The 20032-nt window shown below is 50.6% G+C and overlaps 1 protein-coding gene across 1 annotated transcript; it reads right to left on the reverse strand.

Moving 5' to 3' along the window:
* Window positions 1-9679: 9679 nt before the first annotated feature.
* On the reverse strand, window positions 9680-11959 carry HAND1 (heart and neural crest derivatives expressed 1). The gene is made up of 2 exons (XM_049874184.1): window positions 11405-11959; window positions 9680-9784 (listed from the first exon to the last, which is right to left on the reverse strand). Exons 1-2 carry the CDS (start codon window positions 11957-11959, stop codon window positions 9680-9682), a joined length of 660 nt encoding a protein of 219 aa, XP_049730141.1.
* Window positions 11960-20032: the final 8073 nt, after the last annotated feature.

Below are 20032 nucleotides of genomic sequence, written 5' to 3' on the forward strand. Positions count from 1 at the left end.
ATCAAACCTGCTTCAAACAAAGCAATGAAATGTAATCAAGAAACTGTGTGTCTGCTATATGCCAAGTGGCTTGGTGAATCGAGAAATGAACTCTGTCCTCCAGGAGCTCGGAATTTTAGAGGAGTTAAAACTCAGATGGAGTATATAGTAGTCATTGCTGACTAACATCCTAGGATGTGTGAAGACTGCTCAGGGCCCAGTGCCAACTCACTTCTGACGAAGGAGCAGTGCATACTGGGTTCTTGAAGTCTTAGAGAAGCCAATGAGGCTTAGCAAATGCAATGAGTTTAATTAAGCTAGGGCAGCTAATGAGACTTCCTGAGGGCTCATGGCCACCAGCGACATTGGACTCTGCTAAGTGAGCAGTGGGAGGGCACCTGTGCCCACCCAGACCCTCTGAGGAGTCCGCTTGAACGATGGGATGCAGGAATGGACCAGGCCTCAGGGAGAGCATTCCAGTCAGCTGGGCTGGGAGGGGTCAGCAGGGGTCAGGAACTACCAGAAGACAGAATTGTATCTAACAAAGCATATCGAAGCTCCAAGCATGAGGACCGAGGGAAGAAATTACTGACAAGACCCCAGCCTGCTACTGAGGTTTATCTAAACTAGATGAAGTTGAACTTGGCTGAGTCCATTTAAAGAGTTCCAAAGAGGTGCCACCATCTTCAACTAAGGGTGTTTTATTTCTGGTTGCTAATGTCATCATTTTCAAGGACTATTATTCATATTTCTATAGAAAACCTCACTGTTTCCAAAGCTAAATGTGAAAAGGTGGTCAGGAATGGCACATCTACAGAAATAATAGCTATCATTTGTGAGGCACCTACTAGGTGCAAGGCACTATGTTAGGAGATTTATATATATGGTCATAGTCCTCTTACAAGCCTGTAAAGAAGGTATTATATCCCTAATGCTCAGATGGAGAAACTGAGTCTTGGAGAAGTTAGGTGGCTTACCTAGGGTCTCATGGTGAGCCAGGATTTGGACACATGTCAGTCTGACTCCTTAGTGCACCATGGACCTTCTACCACAGAGAGAAGTGAGGCCTTGGCAGTGTAGGGGAGATGAAAGCATAGTGGAAGCTGTTAGAGGAGCTCAGGATCCCAGCGGTCCGGGGTATTTAGTGCAGGGGAAAACAGCCCTCTGCATTCCATTAAACCAGTTGCCATGGAGTCAATTCTAACTCCTGGAAACCCCATGTGTTTCAGAGGAGTAGGGTTTTTCAATGGCTGATTTTCTGGAAATAGGTCACCAGGCCTTTCTTCTGAGGCACCTGTGGATAGACTCAAACCTCCAACCTTTTGATTAGCAGCTGAACACTTCAACTGTTTTCACTACCCAGGAACTCCTTTAGCCCAGTGCAATAGTGGCAGGATTTTGAATTACCAAGATACGATTATGTTTTGTTCAGTAGTGCCTATTCAAAGAAACAGGAAAAAAAAAAAAAGTGTGATGCATTTTAGACTTCATGACCAAAATAGCTTGGAGGAAAAAAAGTGTGAATGTTTGCAGGAAGGAACCTTTCACTATCCAGATTACATAATTCCGCATCACTGAGGCTCTTCATGGTAGGAACACACAGACCCCTGCCCTCAAGGTGGCTTTAGGGAAGAAGGCTTCAGAGATCTTGGATTACAAAATCTCAGCTTCCCTCGGGAGTTAGCCTCCCTCCCAGGATACCTGGCTCCATGAACTTGCTGGGTCTCCTCTCTGCTCCCAGGCACTGCCTCCCTTTGGGGATCATGCTCCCATCCTTGGCCAAGAGAAAGGGAGCCCTGGGGCCCTGGGCTCAGCCTGCAGAGAGAGGTAAGCCTGGGTCCTCGCTGCTCCCTCTGCAGATGAGGGCAGAGGAGGCAGTGTGTCCACCAGGTGGCACCCTCCCCCCAGTTGGTGGCAGCCCCTGGCTGAGGTAATTTCTGCCTCCCTCAGAGATGCTGAGTTGGGTGAATGCTTTGATTCATACACTGTAAAAGTCCTAGATGGTCAAAGATCTCTGGTCTTACCTTCTCATTTTACAGATGACACTAAGGTCCAGTGGGAACAAGGAAGTGTCCAAGGTCACACAGCAGGCTGAACCCCTCCTCTTGACCACCATACTCCGACATACACTCCCACGGACCCACTGTCAAACTGCCAAAATACTACCCTAAGCCAAGAGCCGTGTCAGGGACTGCCCTGCCATTCCTTGTTGCTTCTGAGTCAGGCCTAGCAGCCCAACCCCAACAAGCAGCCCACCCCCATCACTAACAACTACAGTAATAATAGCTCTCATTTACCACCTGCCTATCAGGCGCTGTGCTAAGAGCTTTCCAATCATTATTGAATGTTTATTCAATCCTCACAACATCTCTATGAGCTATTTCTTTTCCCTTTTACAGAAGAGGGCTCCAGGGGTTCAGAGAGATTAGGAAATCTACCCAATGCCACACAGCTCACCTAACCTTGTTGTGGGTACAGTGGTGCTAACTCAGGCCTGGAGGTCTGTCCCGAAGTCTCTCTAGACTTCGGCCAGGTCTCTTGTGCTATTCAAAACATTTTTAAAAACCTTTTTCTGTTTCAGCATAATCAGAATTCTCTGGAGGTGAAGAAAGGTATTGTTAGCCCATTTTAGAGTTTAAAACACTGGGGCCAAAAGGGATTGTTGGTCCAAGGTCACATGACTCATAATAGACTTGGATCTAGAACCTCCCACCCAGTCTGAGACCCCCTCTGAGACACTCCACGTCTCACTGCCCAACTGCAGCCCCGCTGATGTCTCTGGGAGTCATGGGACTCAAAAAATCCATTGCTGTCAAGTAGATTCTGATTCATAGTGACCCTATACGAAAAAGTAGAGCAGCCCCATAGGGTTTCCAAGGAGCGGCTGGTGGATTCCAACTGCCGACCTTTTGGTTAGCAGTCATGCTCTTAACCCCCCCTGTGCCACCAGGGCTCCTTCATGGAACTCAGTAGCTAAAATTGTAGGTTCAGGAGTCAGAGGGGTGTGGGCCGGCATTTCAGCCCTGGCACTTAATAGTTATGTGACCATAGATCCATGACTTGCCCTCTATGGCTGTTAAACCCAAAAAACCAAACCCAGTACCGTCGAGTCAACTCCGACTCATAGCGACCCTATAGGACAGAGTAGAACTGTACCATAGAGTTTCCAAGGAGCGCCTGGCAGATTTGAACTGCCGACCCTTTGGTTAGCAGCAGTAGCACTTAACCACTATGCCACCACGGTTTCCCTATGGCTGTTAGCAGGAGTAAATGAGCCTATGCATGGTGAACTTTGCCGTTTGGTACCCCGCAAGTGCTCAGTGAGTGGTGCTTCTCATTATTTATTGATATGATTAACTGAAGTCTTGTGTTTAACATTCCTGCTACGTGAACTTTTTAGACGGGCGTTGACCAATGTAGTAGCCACTACCCCTGTGTGGCAATTGAATGAATACTGTAGAGGAAATGTGCTCCAATATGAGACGTGCTGTAAGCATAAAGTGCATCCCAAATTTTGGAAACTTAATATGAAAAAATAATGTAAAATACATTATTAATAATTTTCTATTCATTACATATTGACATCATATTTGGGCTATAGTATGCCATCAAGTCGATTTTGGCTCACAGTAACCTTATAGGACAGAGTAGAAGTGCCCCATACAGTTTCCTAGGCTGTAATCTTTACAGGTTGCTATAAGTCAGAATCAACTCAATGGCGATGGGTTTAATCTTCGAACGCCAAGTCTTTTCTCCCACAAAGCTGCTGGTGGGTTCGAACCACCCTCGGTTAGCAGCCGAGCAATTTAACCATTGTACCACCAGGGCTCCTTTGGCTATATTGGGTTAAATAAAATATATAATTAAAACTAGCCTCGCTTGATTCTTGATTCATTTTTAATGTGGCTACAAGAAAATGTTTAATTACACACATGGTTCACATTTGTGGCTTACTTTATATGCTTCCTGGACAGAACTGCCTTAGATAGTTTCAAAAATTCAACTGCTGCACCTTGCCTACCCCTGGGTTTACCTTAACAATGTGGAATGGAAGGTCTTTGAACTAGCAATCCACTCACTGGGGGATTGTGTGTGTGTGCCTTGGGGAAGTCACTGAAAATTTTCCGTTTCAGAAGTATGTCCTCCTTTTCCAAAACAAGCCAACAAACATACCAAGATAAATCCCTGATGCCTCACAAGGCTGTTGTGAGGATTAAATAAAAAAATAAAAATAGCTCTACCACAGACAACATGCCAAGTGGTTTTTATCTTATTTGACCCTCACAAACCCCAGGAAGTTGAGGCAATGACCTCTCCCATTTTGTAGATGAGGAAACTGAGGCTCTGATATGTTCAGTAACTTGCCCAGGGTCTCCTAGCAAACATATTGTTCTATCCCCTGTTCTAGATGTACTGTAGTAGGTGTTCAGTCATACCATGTGACCTTGGGTAAGTCCCTCCCTCCTGTGGGACTCAGTTTCCCCTTCTACAAAATGAGGGAAATATTTGGATGGTGAGTAAGGGTCACTGAGGTCTCAGTGTTACGGGATTCTTTGAACATTTCAGTGAACATCGGCCCCAATGCCTTCCGTTGTCCATTCTTTGGGGATAAATGTGTATTTCTGTTTGTTTTAATAACATTTGTAGGAGCTTTATGTAGTGTCTATGTCTGCTTACATTAGACGCTATGTATTATAGTTAAGAGTCTTTCACCATTTCCCATATAAACCTTGTTTTTTATGGGTGTGAGAGAGCTCAGCTGTAAAAACTCTCGCAGCTGAAAAAAAATTTTTTTTTTCTTCAAACCAATTGGGTTTAAATCAGGAGGCTGGTTTCAGACAGTTTAGAGCGTGCATATTTTTTTCTTCACAGTCACTTTTCATTTTAAAATGAGACTGGCTGATTCCTTGGTTTCGTTTCTTTTATGAAGATTTAGCGAGACCATAGCTTAACTGTTGGCTGCCTAGAAAGGAGGGATCCAGAGCCTTTTCCAGGAGAGCCCAAGACCTGAAACCTGCAGACTTGCCTTCTAATCCCAGCTTGACCTCCCACCAGCTGTGTGACCCTGAGCTGGTCACTTCACCTCTCTGGTCCTTCATTTCCTCATCTGTCCATGGGGAGCATAATGCTTGCCCTGACTTCCTTCTAGTTTGTGGAGAGAGAAATGTGCTTACAGAAGTGAAAGCGCAAAGAAAAGGTGAATGCGTTATGCAAACACCAGAGGCTGCTGCAAAGAATAACACGCTGAGTGCTTCTGCGGAAAGTAGATTGTAGAATCAGAGTATTACAGTCAGGGAAGAATCTTCCTCTTTTTATAGATGGGATCCACCCCGAGCCAGTTTTTAGGGAAGAGAATTCCAAGAGAAGTCTGGACTAAAAATCTCGGATCTTTTCGCAAAATCTCTTCCTTCTCTACATTCCCTTGGGGATCAAGGAAGACCAAACCATGACAGGCTGTACTTGGGCACGTACGCACACGTGCACGCACACAAATGCACACACATACCTTGGAGGTGCTCCGAAATGTAGGGGAAAGCCTGGTCTCTGGAGTCAGACCAACTCGCCCTTTACTATCTCTGCGACCTTGGACAAAACCCTTTAACTCTCTGAGCCTCGGCAGGCTCAGTACTGACCTCACAGAATACTTGGGAGGCTTAAATGAAATACTGCATGTTAAGGATTTCAGAAGTTTCCTGAATAAACTTTACCTGTTGCTGTTATTATGATTATTTCATGCAACTACAGGTTTTAAAAGTAAAAAGTTTATATTTGCTGTGTGGGGGGAATAAAAAACTTTTCGAGGCAAACATGTACTGTTGTATATTAATTGACGACCCTTCTTAAGACTCTTTCTGAGCAATTATATTTGTATCCACAGTGCCTAGCACATGGGGGGCACCCAATAAGTGTATGTTGAATAAATGGTATACTGAAAGTACACTGGCAGCAGGAGAAATTAGAAGGAAGTTGCAGCTTAATTTTAGTTGCAGAAGTAATACTTGTTTTTAAATTTTTACAAAAAATACAGGTAAGCAAAAGGAAAAGTTAAAATGATCCTTATTTCTACAAGTCAGAGGTAGAGTGTAAATGTTTTGATATATATTCTTCTACTTTTTCATAATGAATGATTTTTATTTTTATGGTTTTTGTTTTGTCTTTACATAAAGTGGGTCACAATGGACAGTGTTTAGTTACCTGGGATCCCTGCTCCCCCCTCCCACCCCACCCCTCCCACACACTTAATAGATCTTGAACAATTTTCAGGTCAATCTCTACATTTTTGTCCTAGTGGCTGCAGAGTAATCCACTATACTAATGAATTTATGTAGCCGGTCCTGTTCATTATAGGACATCTGAGTCCTTTTCTATTTTTCACTCTTCAGTAAAATAGCCCTGTAAGTTTAAATCTTTGTAACATCAGTATTTCCTTACAGATAAATTTCTGAATTCACTTCTGTTGAAGTCTTTGACCATTCCATTTTTCCCCTAGATTAATATATATATATATATATATATATATATATATATATATATATATATGCCTTTAATTTCAAAAAAGAGTAAAAATGGCACTGTTTCTGCCACAGCTGGGTTGAAGTTTCTGACAAACCGCGTTGAAACTTTCCTAGAAAATAAGAAAACAAACGCCTGGCTCTAAAGATATTTTCAAAGGCAGGAGGGGACCTTGATATTTTCAAAGAAGGACGTGCTTTTGAGACCCCACAGGCATTGGGAAGAGCACTGGACCTGGAGTCTGGAGATCCTGGGCCACAAATTCGCTGTGAAACCTGGGGGAACTCGGCCCCTCTCGTGGGCGCTAGGCTTTTTCGTTTGTGGAGTGAGGGATGGAAGTGTAGCTGCGGTGTTCACTGCCGTTGACCTGGGGAAGGTGGAAGGATATCCAGGGGAACCCCAAACAGGCACCTGCCCGCAGCCTCAGCTCCAGGTTCGGGAGTCTGAGACTGGAACTGAACAGGACTGGGACTGATAGTGTGGCCCCACCCTTTTCTTTCCAAAGAGTGCTTAGGCCCGGCCGGCCGATGGGGTTTTCTGAAGAGGCCTAGTTGTGCCAGACTTCGCTCTGGCTGCCGAGGGCGGTACCCCCACCCCTTTCACTGGTCAGGGCTATAAGGAAGCAGGACCTGGGTGCGCATTCTTCCCGTGCCTTAAATACTTCACTGTGCTAAAAATAGTCGCAGGATCTGCGCCTTGTGGTAGTCGGTGGCTTGTCTGTGAACAAAGCTTGAGTCCTGGATGCGAATCTAGATATGATTCCCTAAGCGCTTTGGGACCTCGATGAACTGGCTTAATTCCCGTGAGTCTCAGTTTCCTCGTGCGGGCCAGGATTTCTACCTGGTTTCCCAGGTCTTGGAAGGAGAAGCGGGGGGCGGGGGGGGGGGGGGAAGCAAACTCGATTTTTTTTTCCGTTCCTCCCTGGGGGCCTTGGGGCCTCGGGCCGGGAACCAAGGCCGGGGAGGGGTGCACTGGGACCGCTCATTACCGCGAGGTGTTGCCCTAGTTAAATCGCCGGCCTGTTTGATCTGGCAGCGGGTGGTGAAAGGAAAAAAAGAAGAAAGTAGGGGGGTGGGAGTAGAAAGAAGCTCACACTTCCCCCACCATTTCTCTGTGCCCATAAAACACCTTTTATTAACTCTTTCACCTCTGGAAAGGCCCGCGTGCCTGCTCAGCCCCTGCCACGGTGTTTACAGCCCAGACTAATGGAGCCACATATTCACCCCGATACCGGGACAGGGCGGGTGCGGCACGCCTGGTTCCCCGCAAGGCCCTGCCCCGAAGCTACCCGGGGTGTCCATTCTCTGCCCAGACTGAGGGCTCAGGTTCCTGAGGCGCGGAACTCGAAAAGGGCCAAGGGACCAGCGCGCGAGCCTTCCCGCCTCCCTCGTAGTGAGCGCGGGAGACCAATACAAGCCCTGCAAAATGTACGTGCTCTCGGGCAATCGCCGGAGCCGTTCAGACACATAAAAGCGCTTAGCATAGTGCCTAGCGCACAATTGCGCACAAATCTAGTTGTCTGTATAGTATTATTCAGGGACACTTAAAAGCCTGCTTTTGCCCACTTCGGTTTAGTCCAGCAAGCACCGCGCGCCTCAGCAAATGCACCCGAATCTGTACACCCCCATCCATATGTGCGCACGTGAGGGCACGGGGACTGGCGCTCCTGCACAAGTGCCCAAATTATCCCGCGCACCTACCCACCCCCAACCTTTGCACAAATCCATACGTTCTCACAAATATTTGTTGAAAGTTCTGTTGCTGGAGAGAAATCTAAATGCCTCAATTTGACCATACATTCTCATGAACTTATTTTACTCATGTCTAAAATAATAATAGTTCCAACGATGTATCGAATCCCCCCACGCTGCCATGTTTGAGCTCCAGCACTGTTACTCGTACACCTATTCGTACTGGCATATGTTCAGAATTTCACATACGTGAACCTATTCCTGAGCAAATCTCTCTTTCCCAGCTACACGGTCCTCGGGATGAGGTTCTTCTGTGCCCCTTTCCCTTCCCAATAACCCCACCAAACCATTATCAGCAGAAGCCAGGGCGCATACTAACTCCCGCACAAACGCGCATAGAAACCCACGAAAACCCTCCGCCCGTCTTCTGTGCGTCTAACGCGTTTCCAGTTTTCATTTCTCTGGGTTCACTCGAGTTACCCTGTGTCGTCGTTTTAGACAAAGGATAACTTTGCTTTTCGTTCCAGGAATATGTCCTTTATCCATCTCCTTCCCTTTACTCGGTTTGCAGTTTGATTTGCTGCTTATCACAAAAGGAGAAGCAGGAATACTAGGCTCTCCACCTGGCAGAGACCATGCAGTGGGGCAAGAGCCCAGCAGGAGACATGATACAGGCTTCCTCCGATTTCAGAAAACATTTTATTAGTCAAGAGCATAGATGCTGCTTTGATCAAGGGAGGGGCAGTGAGTGGTCATACAGATTTGAGGTAGAAATAGGGTAGGGACGGGGCGATAAACAAACACCTGAGCGCAGCAGGCACGATAGGTAGTTTAAATACATAAAAACTTTCCAACAAGGGGGAAAGTTTTTATTTACAAAAGAAAAAAGAAAAAAAAGCGTTTCCCTTGGAACTAAGTAGGAAGTGCAGAGACAAAAACAAAATAAAAACACCAGTTTGAGGGAGAACAACAACAAAAAAAAGGCGGCCTCCCCCCTTCTTGCGTTTGATTCTCTTTCCAGGGCAGAAACTATTGATTCCTCTTATTGCCTTTTAATAAGGGAAGAAGGGGCCCGAGAGTTTTGAGGCAAAGCAGAGAGGGAGACGAGAGAGAAAGAGAGCCAAACAGCGGGGTGCGGCTGGCCTTGAGGATTTTAAATTCGCCCCACATGGGTCAGAGGGATGCATCTTCGCGTGCTTCGGTCTCGCCATCCCTCCCTCCTGCATGGTGCCTTCAAGGGTGGCCCTCTTGGTTAGGGAAGCGGGTATATATATATTTCTCTTTCTCTTTATGTATTAAAAACGATTTCAAATGACATTGCACGTGCGATCCAAGTATGTAGTTGCAGCCAGCGACATGCCAGCGCAGCAGAGGCTCAGCGGGTTGCGTCCCCACAAGCCGCTGGGACCCAGAGTCTGGCAGTCGCCGCTACCTTCCTTTCCTCCCCGGCTCCAGGGTCGACCAGCCGTGGCCGGGTCCTTGGCGCGGGCCTCGGCTCACTGGTTTAACTCCAGCGCCCACACTTGCTGCGGCCAGCCGGTGCGCCCTTTAATCCTCTTCTCGCCTGGGCCCAGAGCAGGAGGAAAGCCTTCGTGCTGCTGCTGCTGCCAGAGAACATACACAAGAAAAGAGGCGAGAGAGACAGGTTTAAAATTTTCCGCTCCGATCACCCAGGCGTGAAGTTGGGTGAGGGGTGGGGGGAGGTGCTGGGAGCAGTAACTGGGCGCCTTTAAATAAGTGACGGATTTCTGTTTGCAAAATATGCAAACAGACTCATAAATTTGCCCTTATGCGCCAAATTCCCAGGACCCGGGATGGGCAGGACAGCAGCGGGAAGTTTGGTAAGGAGAATTCTCCGCGCCTAGTAAAACTAACTCTCAAAGATTTGGCTTTAAGGCACTGGAGAGCGACCTGGGGTGGCTGCTGGAGTGGGGACAGGGCTGGGTGGAATCACTAGTTTTCTGTCAGGCAGATCTGCTGCATCACGCACTTCCCACTGACTTTCCAACCTAGTTTAGCGCCTGAGCCTTGGAGACAGGTTTGGGCCCCCTCCAGCCGGCGGTGGGGGGCCTCACACCGCTAGGCGAAAGTCGGATGGAGTAGGCCAGGCCCAGCATCCTCCTCCCCCGCTCTCCTAGCAGGAACCTGGCTATTGCTCTTAGGAGGCGGCGACTTGCGGGAGGTCGGGATCGCCCAGTAATTACTTCTACCGAGACGCCAACCGGGCCCGCACCTCTGCTAGCCCAGGGAGGCGGTTTAAAGACTCGATGCCCATCTGTCCTTCCCGGCCTCTCTGGGTGAGCTTTCCCTAGCTTACCTCCGCCCCCGCGAGGCAGATAAAACCCGACGGCCTTTCTAGCCCGCTCCACCGCTGTGCGGGCCTGAGCGCATTCACCGATCTCGTGGAGGGTAAACCACCTTCCGCAGAGGTTTGTAGCCCTGGGCCAGCGGAACTGAGGGCCAGAAAGTATTACCCTCGCAGTAGAGAATCGAAAAAGGCCAAGTGGGGCTAGCGATCCGCAAAGCCAAAAGAAGAGGGCGAGTCTTGTGGCTCTTGCCTTTGGCGTTTACACACAATGCCACCGACGTCGCCCTTGGAATCAGCCCGCCGCGGTGGAGCGGTGGAACGCTCTTTGGACTGGAAGTAAAAAACCTGACTAGTTTTATCCCAGCTCCTCAGTTAGGCAGTCTTCACGTCCTGTCCCACTCTGGGCCTCATTTTCCCTATCTGTATAATGATGGAGGAGGAATAGCCTCCTTAGCAGAGGCCCTTTGAAAACAGTAACTGAGCGCATACGCATAAATCCACACCCAGGCAAATTAATGAACCCCTACAGCCGTTCTTAACCTAGCTTCCAGCCCAGCCCAGGGAAGGATCCAGACCCGACACACCCACCCTCAACAATTGCAAATGAAACTGTGCTATGTTCATTTTCTCAGGATCCGGAGTTTCCAAGGATTCTTAAAGAGGGCTCTATGATTCCTTCCAAAAAGATTAAGATTCCATCTGCACTTGATCTTACAAACACTATACCCAATTACAAGTAAATTTAATGGTGAATCTACCTGCCCCCACGCACACAATCCCACACTGCGACCATCTCAGAATTCCCCGAAGTCTCTCAAAATCGCACACACAACAGTCTTCCACTCCTTGCACCGCCTTCCGGTGCTCTCTGCGCCAGCACCCTTGTCTGGAGCGCACAGGGCCCGAAACTCACCAGCTCTCTTTTCCTCTTGCTCTCGCGGCCGCCGTCGGCCTTCTTGAGTTCAGCCTTGAAGGCCTCGGGGTCGCCGGCCTGAGCGTCCTTGGCCAGCACGTCCATCAGGTAGGCGATGTAGCTGGTGGCCAGGCGCAGAGTCTTGATCTTGGAAAGCTTGGTGTCTGCCGGCACGTTGGGGATGCACTCGCGCAGCTCAGCAAAGGCGCTGTTGATGCTCTCTGTACGTCTCCGCTCCTTCTTGGGTCCCGAGCCTTTCCGTCGACCCAGGCGGCCGCCGAGCGCCTCTAGCCGCCCGGGGCTCTGGCCGGGCCTGGCGTCTGGGCCGTAGGCGGTGGCAGCTGCTGCGGCTGTGGGCGGTGGCCCCCCAGCGGGGAAGTCCGGGGCAGCGTCAGCTGGGCTCAGCAGCCAGCTCTGAAAGTAGGGCCGCTCCTGGTGACAGCGCGAGGCCGGGCCGAAGAGGAAGGGCTCGTGCAGCATGGGGTGCGCGGGGTGCGGGTGGTGATGGTGATGATGATGATGGTGATGATGTGCGTAGCTGCCCACGAGGTTCATGTTGGAGCGGCCCCTGGCCTGCGCCGCCAGAACGATTAGCGCCGCCCCATGCGCCCCAGGGACTGCCGGGGCTACCCGCAGGCTCGGAAACCGCGCTCTCGAGGGCGCCGGCTTTGGGGGAGTCCTGGGACTTGCAGCCTGCCGCCTTCTTGCCTCCTTGTTTCGTGGGCGAGGAAGCCGATGCCCAGAGACCTGTTTAACCCTTCTGCAGCCTCTCCACCGGGGTCTGGCTTATATAAGGCCGCGGCTTTGATGTCAACTTCTCCCTGGAGCCAATGGCAGGGGGCGGAGAGGAGGAAAGGGGGGTGGCCGTCCCTGGTCTTACGCTGGGCTATCGCCACTCGACTCTAGGCCGCCAGAGGGGACACGAAGGTGGCCCCGCCTCCTTTCCTCAAACCCCCACCCTCCGTTCCCGGCTTTAGGGGAGGTGGGGGCTAAGTAATAGAGGCACAGACCTGCCGACTCCCTGGACCGTGCTGCCATCCCCTCCCCGCGACCCAAGGAAAGAAATTTAGAATTATCGAGCGAAAAGGAGACTTTCACCTAGAGCCCACCCTTGATTTTACAAATAGGAAAACTGAGGCTCAGAGAAAAAAAGGCTCTTGTTTCTAGACTCACTAGAATTCGAAATAGGAATTCTGGCGGTTCCTAATCCCGAGCTCCTTCTGCTCTCTCAGCGTCAGAGCCGGGAGCTGGGAGAGAGCTGCTGAAGGCAGAATAGGCCCCTGCGTTCTTTCCTGACCCTCCTCTTCTCTCCCCACCACCCCCACCTACCCCCCCCCCAGCCCCAGGTCATCTGCCCCTTCCGGAGGGACGGGAGCCTTTCCCGCGCGGGGTCGTCGCCTGCTGGTCAACTCTGGCTAAGTCTCCAATGCTGCCAGCAAGCGGTGATTGACCATCAGAGAAGTTTTTCCAAGCGGGGCGGGGGGGCCGGGGGGTGGGGCGAGATCCAAGCCCAGGGGCATTTACCAGTTTGTTCCAGCTTGAGGACTAGAGACCCGCTCTTCTCGCCTCCTGGGCGCCTGATCAGTCCAAAGGGCGGCCGAGCTGACGCCGACACACCTCCTGCGTAAGACTTGGCCCCGAGGGGCCTAGCCGAGAGGACTCCCCTCCTCTCTACGTAGGACTCGAACAGAAGGCCGGGAGCATGATATATTCGGTCACTCCACCCAAGTCATAACCATTTTAGAATGCCTGATTATTTAGAATGATTTTCTACAGATGTGGGCGCCGAAACTCACAGCGGGAAAACTCGGCCTTTGGATGTAAACGCATGCAGCCAAGACCACCACCCATACCAACCACGAAGGTGGCACAGCCCGAGAAACTTGATGCCCCGCACGCCTCTCACTCCCACAGGTGGAGGGGCATCGTCCCCTCTGCACAGCCACGGGCTATTTCCTTTCTCCGCCAGACCCATTCCCGGCCTGTCCGATTCTCTCACAGGCGGCTGCTGGATCCCCACCCCACCCCCAGCTCGCGGTGGAACCTGGGGATCCCAGGGTGGTGAGGCTTCAGGCTGGGGACTCTTCCTCTTAGGTCCCTTTGCTGTAGCTTCCAGTTGACGTCCAGGTACCTGAACCCTCCATCTTTACCAATCCTTTCCAGCTCAGCCCCTCCCCCGTCCCAATTCCTTAGGTAGTGTAGAGGCAGTGGGCCTTTCTTCCAAGAGCAATAACCAGGTGGGAGTGAAACCTTTGTGAATGCTTTTAAGAGGGCGAATTAGGAGGGTGAGAATGGTTGCACAACTCGAAGAATGTAATCAGTGTCACTGAATTGTACCTGCAGAAAGTGTTGAATTGGTGTGTTCTGCTGTGTATATTTTCAACAACAGCATAATTTTTTTAAAGGCAACTTCATTCCTTTACCCATTCATTCAACAATTATTTATTGACCGCCCACTATGTGCCTGGCACTGTTATTAGTCCAAAGGCATAGATAGAAAAGCCAATTCTCATTGTACATATAGGGAATGTGAGGCCAGAGAGAATGAACGATTTTCCTGGGCGTCCTGAGGCAAGTGGATAGGTGGTATTACACCCCTGTACAAGGCAGTGAACCAAAACAAAATCCCAAACCCATTGCCATCTAGTAGATTCCTACTCCTAGCGACCCTGTAGTACAGAGTAGAACTGCCCCATAGGGTTCCCAAGGCAGTAATTTATACGGGGGGGGGGGGCCGCGGGGGCTGGTGGCGCAGCGGTTAAGAGCTCAGCTGCTAACTAAAAGGTCGACAGTTGGAATTCACCAGTTCCTCCTCCAGCTGCTCCTTGGAAACCCGACAGGGTGGTTCTACTCTGTCCTACAGTGTCGCTATGACTCAGAATGGACTCGACCGTACCGGGTTCGGTTTTGTGGAATCTTCACGAAAGCGGAGCGGCTGGTGGGTTCGAACTGCCGTGGACCTTTCAGTTAGTAGGCGAGTGCTTAACCACTGCGCCACCAGGGCTCCCCAACAAGGGAGTGAACAGAAAGAAAAAAACCCGATAGGACAGAAAAGGGATAAACGCTTTGTGACTCTCCGGTTTAGCCCTGAGCTGGCCAGTTCCACCTGCGGGAGATCGCTGGGTCTGTGGGGTGCGTGGGGGGAGGGAGGGTTCTGGTTTTCTGCCCGAGGCGGGCAGGAAACCCGCCGCTCTCCCGGGCGCCTGGCGCCAGCAGCGCTGGGGTTGGGCCGAGCGCATAGCCGGAGGCTCACTGGGAGGGAGCGCCCGGCGCCCACTTCGGCGGCGGCTCCGCGGGGTCCTGCGCCTCCAGGGGCTGAAGGCCGAGCTTCCGGGCTGGGAGGCGTCCTTGAACGAGCGTAAGCGGGTAGAGAGAGTAATTACTCTGTGGAGAAGGGCCTCAATCATCAACACACCCAGGCTTTATCCTGATCCCGGCACAGTCTTTCCCCCCACAGCCTTTGCAGTGGCAAATCCGGCCCCGCGATTAGGCATGAACATATGCACCGGGGCCCACACAGCCTTAAGGACACACACAGGGACAAGCTCACAAAAGTCCATATGTTCAAACAGACACCAGAAAGTATGTGTAACACACAATTACACCCACAGGACACACAGCATTTCATAGATGCATGCATTCCTAGGATTTTACACATTGTGTCTGTCACCCACAGGGCAGGCACCATGTTTCAGATGTGTTACAGCTACAAACCACTCAGGACAACACCACACCATACCACCCAAAAAATCATTGCTGTTAAGTCGAGTTTCAGCTCATACAATGAAAGCAAACCAGTTGCCAATGAGCCAATTGCCACTCATTAGGACCCTAGAGGACAAAGTAAAACTGCCCGATAGGGTTTCCAAGGAGTGGCTCTTGTATTTGAACTGCTGATGTTCTGGTTAACAGCTGAGCTCTTAAATTCTAAATACCACACAATCACAGGATTTTACACATATTGTTACAGTTATATACAGGTATGACCAATCTGTATGTGCCTACAATCCCCCCACAGTTGTATTCACAGCACAAACTTCCAAAAACATTATAGGTTTGATATATTCTCAGCGTTATAACAAAGCCACGATTACTCCTGTATATATAGACAGGTGCTCACAGACATGCACAGGCATTTCCAGGTTACTCACATAGGCCTTCAGATTTTGAACATTAAACAATTTGACACATATTCTCAACCTTACCTACATAAATCGTCACACTTACAGCCCTTGAAATAAAGTTGTATAATCTTATGCAAAAGGAGCCTTGGTGGTACATTGGTTAAAGCGCTCTGCTGCCAACCAAAAGGTCGGTGGTTGGAATCCACCAGTGATTCCACAGGAGGAAAGACCTGGCGATCTGCTCCCGTGAAGATTAAGCCAAAAACCAAACCAAACCCAGTGCTGGAGTGTATTCCAATTCATAGCGACCCTACAGGACAGAGTAGAGCTGCCCCCATAGAGTCTCCAAGGAGTGCCCCATAGAGTTTCCAAGGAGCTGCTGGCGGATTCGAACTGCTGACCCTTTGGTTAGCAGCCTTAACACTTCACCACTAGGCCACCAGAGTTTCCCCATGAAGATTACAGCCTAGGAAACCCTATGGAGCATTTCTACTCTGTCCTAGGGTCGCCATAAGTCGGAATGGACTGAATGATACACAACAATAACAAATGCACATGATCAAGGCACCCACAAGACGAACACAGTTGTTAGTGTCTAGTCCATTCCAACTCAAGGTGATCCCATATGTGCAGAGTAGAACTGCTCCATAGGGTTTTCAAGGCCGTGACCTTTCAGAAGCAGATGCCAGGCCTGTCTTCCCAGGTGCCTCTGGGTGGGTTCCAAGCGCCAAACTTCCAGATAGTAGTGGATGGCTTAACCATTTGTGCCACCCAGCAGGCCTAAGCATTCACGGAGGCACACAAAATTACCTACTTACTCACAAATGCCCAGCTCATGTTCCCACCCGCATGTGTTCCAGTCACTTTCTCCACGTCATGCAGATCACTCAGGGCCATAATATGCCCCCTACATATCCGGCCTGGTTAGTGCGGCGGGGAATGCGTTATCAGTACTGGGTGACACGTCCCAGTCCCATGAGACCCGTCTCGAGGGTCCTGAAAACGCCCGGCAGTCCTCGATGGTTGGTTAAAGAGCAGGGTGCCCCTAGCTGCCGGTGCCGCCGGGAGCGTAGCTCGCCAACCCCCACGAAAGATTCGAAGTCGTCGGGTAAGCGGCGCCACCGCTGGGAGCACAGCCCTAGGGGACCCGCTGGGGAGCGGGGCTGGGCGGGCTCCCAGCTGGGTGGACGCTGGAGAGATCCGCCCGAGCAGACTACCAGGCGCCCAGGCTCCAGACCCCGCCTTCCCGGAGCCCCAAAGCTCTTCTAACTCCAACCCGCTCAGGTGCGTTGGGAGTGTGGCAGAATCAGACCACGGCGGGGCCTGGCAAGGGTGTTCTGTCCCTCTGCCCCAGGCTATGTGGTGGCGGAGAGGTCTGGGACACAGGTGTTTGGCCGAAATCGCCTTAAGCTTAGAGGCAAGAGAAGTGGGTTTGAGCTCCGCTGAGCTTCAGTTTCTCCTTTTGCCGAAGGGGGTAGAATTGATAGTCCGCAGTACAGTTATTTCCAGCTCCCGCGGTTGCACTGAACCCGCCCTGGGTCCTCTCTCCAGGCACACTGAGTTAGCACTCGGCTCAAGGATCCCAAGGAGCAAAACACCACTCTTCCCCGGCCCACCTCTACAAACCAAGGCCCAGAAGCCAGGTACTCTGGGGAGCCCGTACACTCCCGGGTCCCACCTCATGCCTTGTAACCTCCGTGTTTATCGCCGTAGCGCCTTCAGGAGATCTTGGCGCCCTGAGTATTTTCAAATGCACTCTTCTCACTGTTAAGTGAGGCCGCGAACAGGCCTTGTTACCCCATTTTACAGAGTAGGGAGTTTAAGCACATAGAGATTAAAAAACTGTATTAGAGCCTAGCAGTGGAATCGCACCCACCCAGGTTAAAAACGGACACTACTGCACCTCACTTTGTGAGCCCTCCGAGCCTCAGCTTCCGGCTCTGTAAACTGGGGGCAATAATACCCGCCGCCAAGGGGTGGCATAAGATTAAGCGAAATAATGTAAGGCTCTTAGCACGACAACAGTAAACCTGGATAAATAGTGGCTCAGTATTTAGGAACATTGGTTTCACAGGAGGAGAAATGGATTTACATGCGGCCACGCGACTAGATAACCCTGGACAGAGACGAGAGGCCACGCCACCGGACTCCCCTTGCAGTGCTCTGATCTGACCTGACAGACCGGGTTTCTGACGGCGTTTCAGTCCCGGCGGTTTCCCCAGCGACCCTACCGGACCCAGAAGTTCTGAGGCTAACTAACCGTGGAGAGACCAAGAAGTATCGCCAGATGTGGGGATTACGTTGCCAGAGACCAGAATTCTAGTTCCAGATACTCCCATTTCACTTTTTTAAATGACTTTGGGCGAGTCCCTGCCCCATTCAGGGCACAGTTTCTCCATCTGTACAGTGGGCGGCTGTACCCAGCGATTCCAAGGTCCTTCAAGCCACAGATTTCTGGGAGGGACGGCGACTTCGGCCTCGAGGGTCTCTTTTCTGCCTTCTCCCGGCTCCTCCCTCCACCCTCACCCCTACCCCCCAGATTGGCAGGCCTCTGAGAGTCCTCACCGCGGCGCCTACCGCAAAACCTTCTCCCGCCGCGTCCCGTGACCTTGACGCCACCGGCAATCCCCGCACCGGACCCCTTATCTAAATAGGGCTGTAAATCAAGGACCTGTCAGGGCCCGGGTAATTACAGGAACTCCATAAAAAGGACCCGGCCGGCCGCCTGTTTATATTAGCGCGGTGTAAAATATTCTCGCTGTCTTGGGGAATCGCGTCCCACAGTAACGCGCCATAAATCAGCCCGCGGGCCATTTACCCCGCAGCTTGAGCGCGCAAATCCCTTAAACATTTCTCTGCCGCATCTAAGGAGTGTCTAGGATTTTGCAATCTGGGCCAGCTTGCTTCCCCGGACTGGGGAACTGTCGAGGCAGTGAAGACATAGGAGGGGAATCGATTTCTCCTGGAAGCTCATAGGGCAAGAAGCCTCCTTGCCTTCGCCGGTATGGGAGTGACAAATCTACTGAGGGATCGCGTTGGAACCACTTCCGCAAAGAGAAGGGAAACTGAGGCCTAGAGAGGGGAAGAGTCTTTCCTAAGGTCACACAGCCAGTGAGTGTCAGAGACAGGGCTAGAGCCCACATCGCTAAGAAGAACCTTGGTTCAATGGCAGCTCTGTATCCCCTTTCCTGGGATGAGGAGTGAAGTCCCGCCTGAAAGTGTCCAAACCGGAAGCGATGCTCTTTACCTGACGCCTTGGGGGCGGGGGTGTCTCCTACCATTGTGCGCAGAATTATGCGTGGATGTACTGGTGTGTAACGGAAGCCTCTAATTCCTAGTCCAGTCCTCCTGTTTTACAGGTGTTGAAACCACCCCAGAGGATAGGAAGGGACTTGCCCAAGGTCACACAGCTAAAAATCTTGTACCTACCGCTGCTAAAGTCATCCACACTGGTATATCTCTACCCCTCCCCAAACACACTCTTTTCTAAAGAAAAACTAAGAGTGTGCGTGTGTCAACCCTGCCTATTCTTGCATTTGTAACAGCCTCAAAAACACAAAATCTATTTAAGGTAAACCTGCTGTGGCCTATTGTCTAATGAGCAACATAAATCAAACTATGGAAAAAGAATATTAAATGTTCCATGTCTTCCCCCGGGGCTGGAACCTACGGATTCAAGGGAGAATTAAACATGTATGTGTTTTTTCCTCCTTTTTCTGTCTTCCTCCTCCCCCCCCCCCCCCACCATTCTCTTTCTCTTCCGAAGTCCGTAAATGACAACGTGTTTACACAAGTTTTTATGTCGTCTGAGCTTCGTCCCGGCTCCGTTTCCTCCTCTGTGTATTTTCCGCGTAGAGAGATGTCTGTTTCGGGACGCGTTCAACTTAAACAGAACCCTGTCTGATTGGAAAATGTATTTATTTGAAAAATCGTAACTCACGGTTTTGGTGAAAACGGTCACCAAATTTATGGGATCGCTTGGGGTGCGGCGGTCGTAAATCAAAATGCACTGGACACTCTTCCCCCTGCTCCCATCCCCAGCCCGGCAACAGCTCTAGTCAGGCTCTCTGGAGCACCAGGAGACAAACCTGCACTCCAGTCTACCCTTCCGCCCTCTGCCGCCTCCTCCCCAAACCCTGCAGTGCTTAGGGGCTAACAAGCAGGTGGATTTTACTCTGGTTCGGTTCACCTAGTTCAACTGCTTTCTGGCCAGTTTCATTCTGGTCATCGTCACGGCAATCGGTTGCAGGTGGTCAGTTAACCGATGTTCTGTCATATGCCAGCCTGTTCTAGGCATATCGGGAGGTCTGAATTCCACACTGGTCAGTTTCACCACTCTGCGTGGCTCTGCTGGTCTCTTGTAGTTGGTCCCGTACTGGCTGACCAAGTGCATGCTGAGCTGTTTTATACCAAGACGTTTATCTCTGGTCAATGTCATGATGGGCACTTTCACCTCTTGACCCTTGCTTTCTGTCCTGAGTCAGGGGAAATTCTCCCTTCTCAG

Source organism: Elephas maximus, chromosome 2, assembly GCF_024166365.1.
Source record: "Elephas maximus indicus isolate mEleMax1 chromosome 2, mEleMax1 primary haplotype, whole genome shotgun sequence".
NCBI lineage: Eukaryota > Metazoa > Chordata > Mammalia > Proboscidea > Elephantidae > Elephas > Elephas maximus.

What these genes read in the sequence shown, in the direction of transcription:
- HAND1 (XM_049874184.1), bottom strand. Translation starts at nt 11,959, where the DNA reads ATGAACCTCGTGGGCAGCTACGCACATCATCACCATCATCATCATCAC. An exon ending in GCAAGAGGAAAAGAGAGCTG is followed by an intron (nt 9,785 to 11,404) that starts GTGAGTTTCGGG and finishes CTCTGGCAGCAG; the next exon opens with CAGCAGCACGAAGGCTTTCC.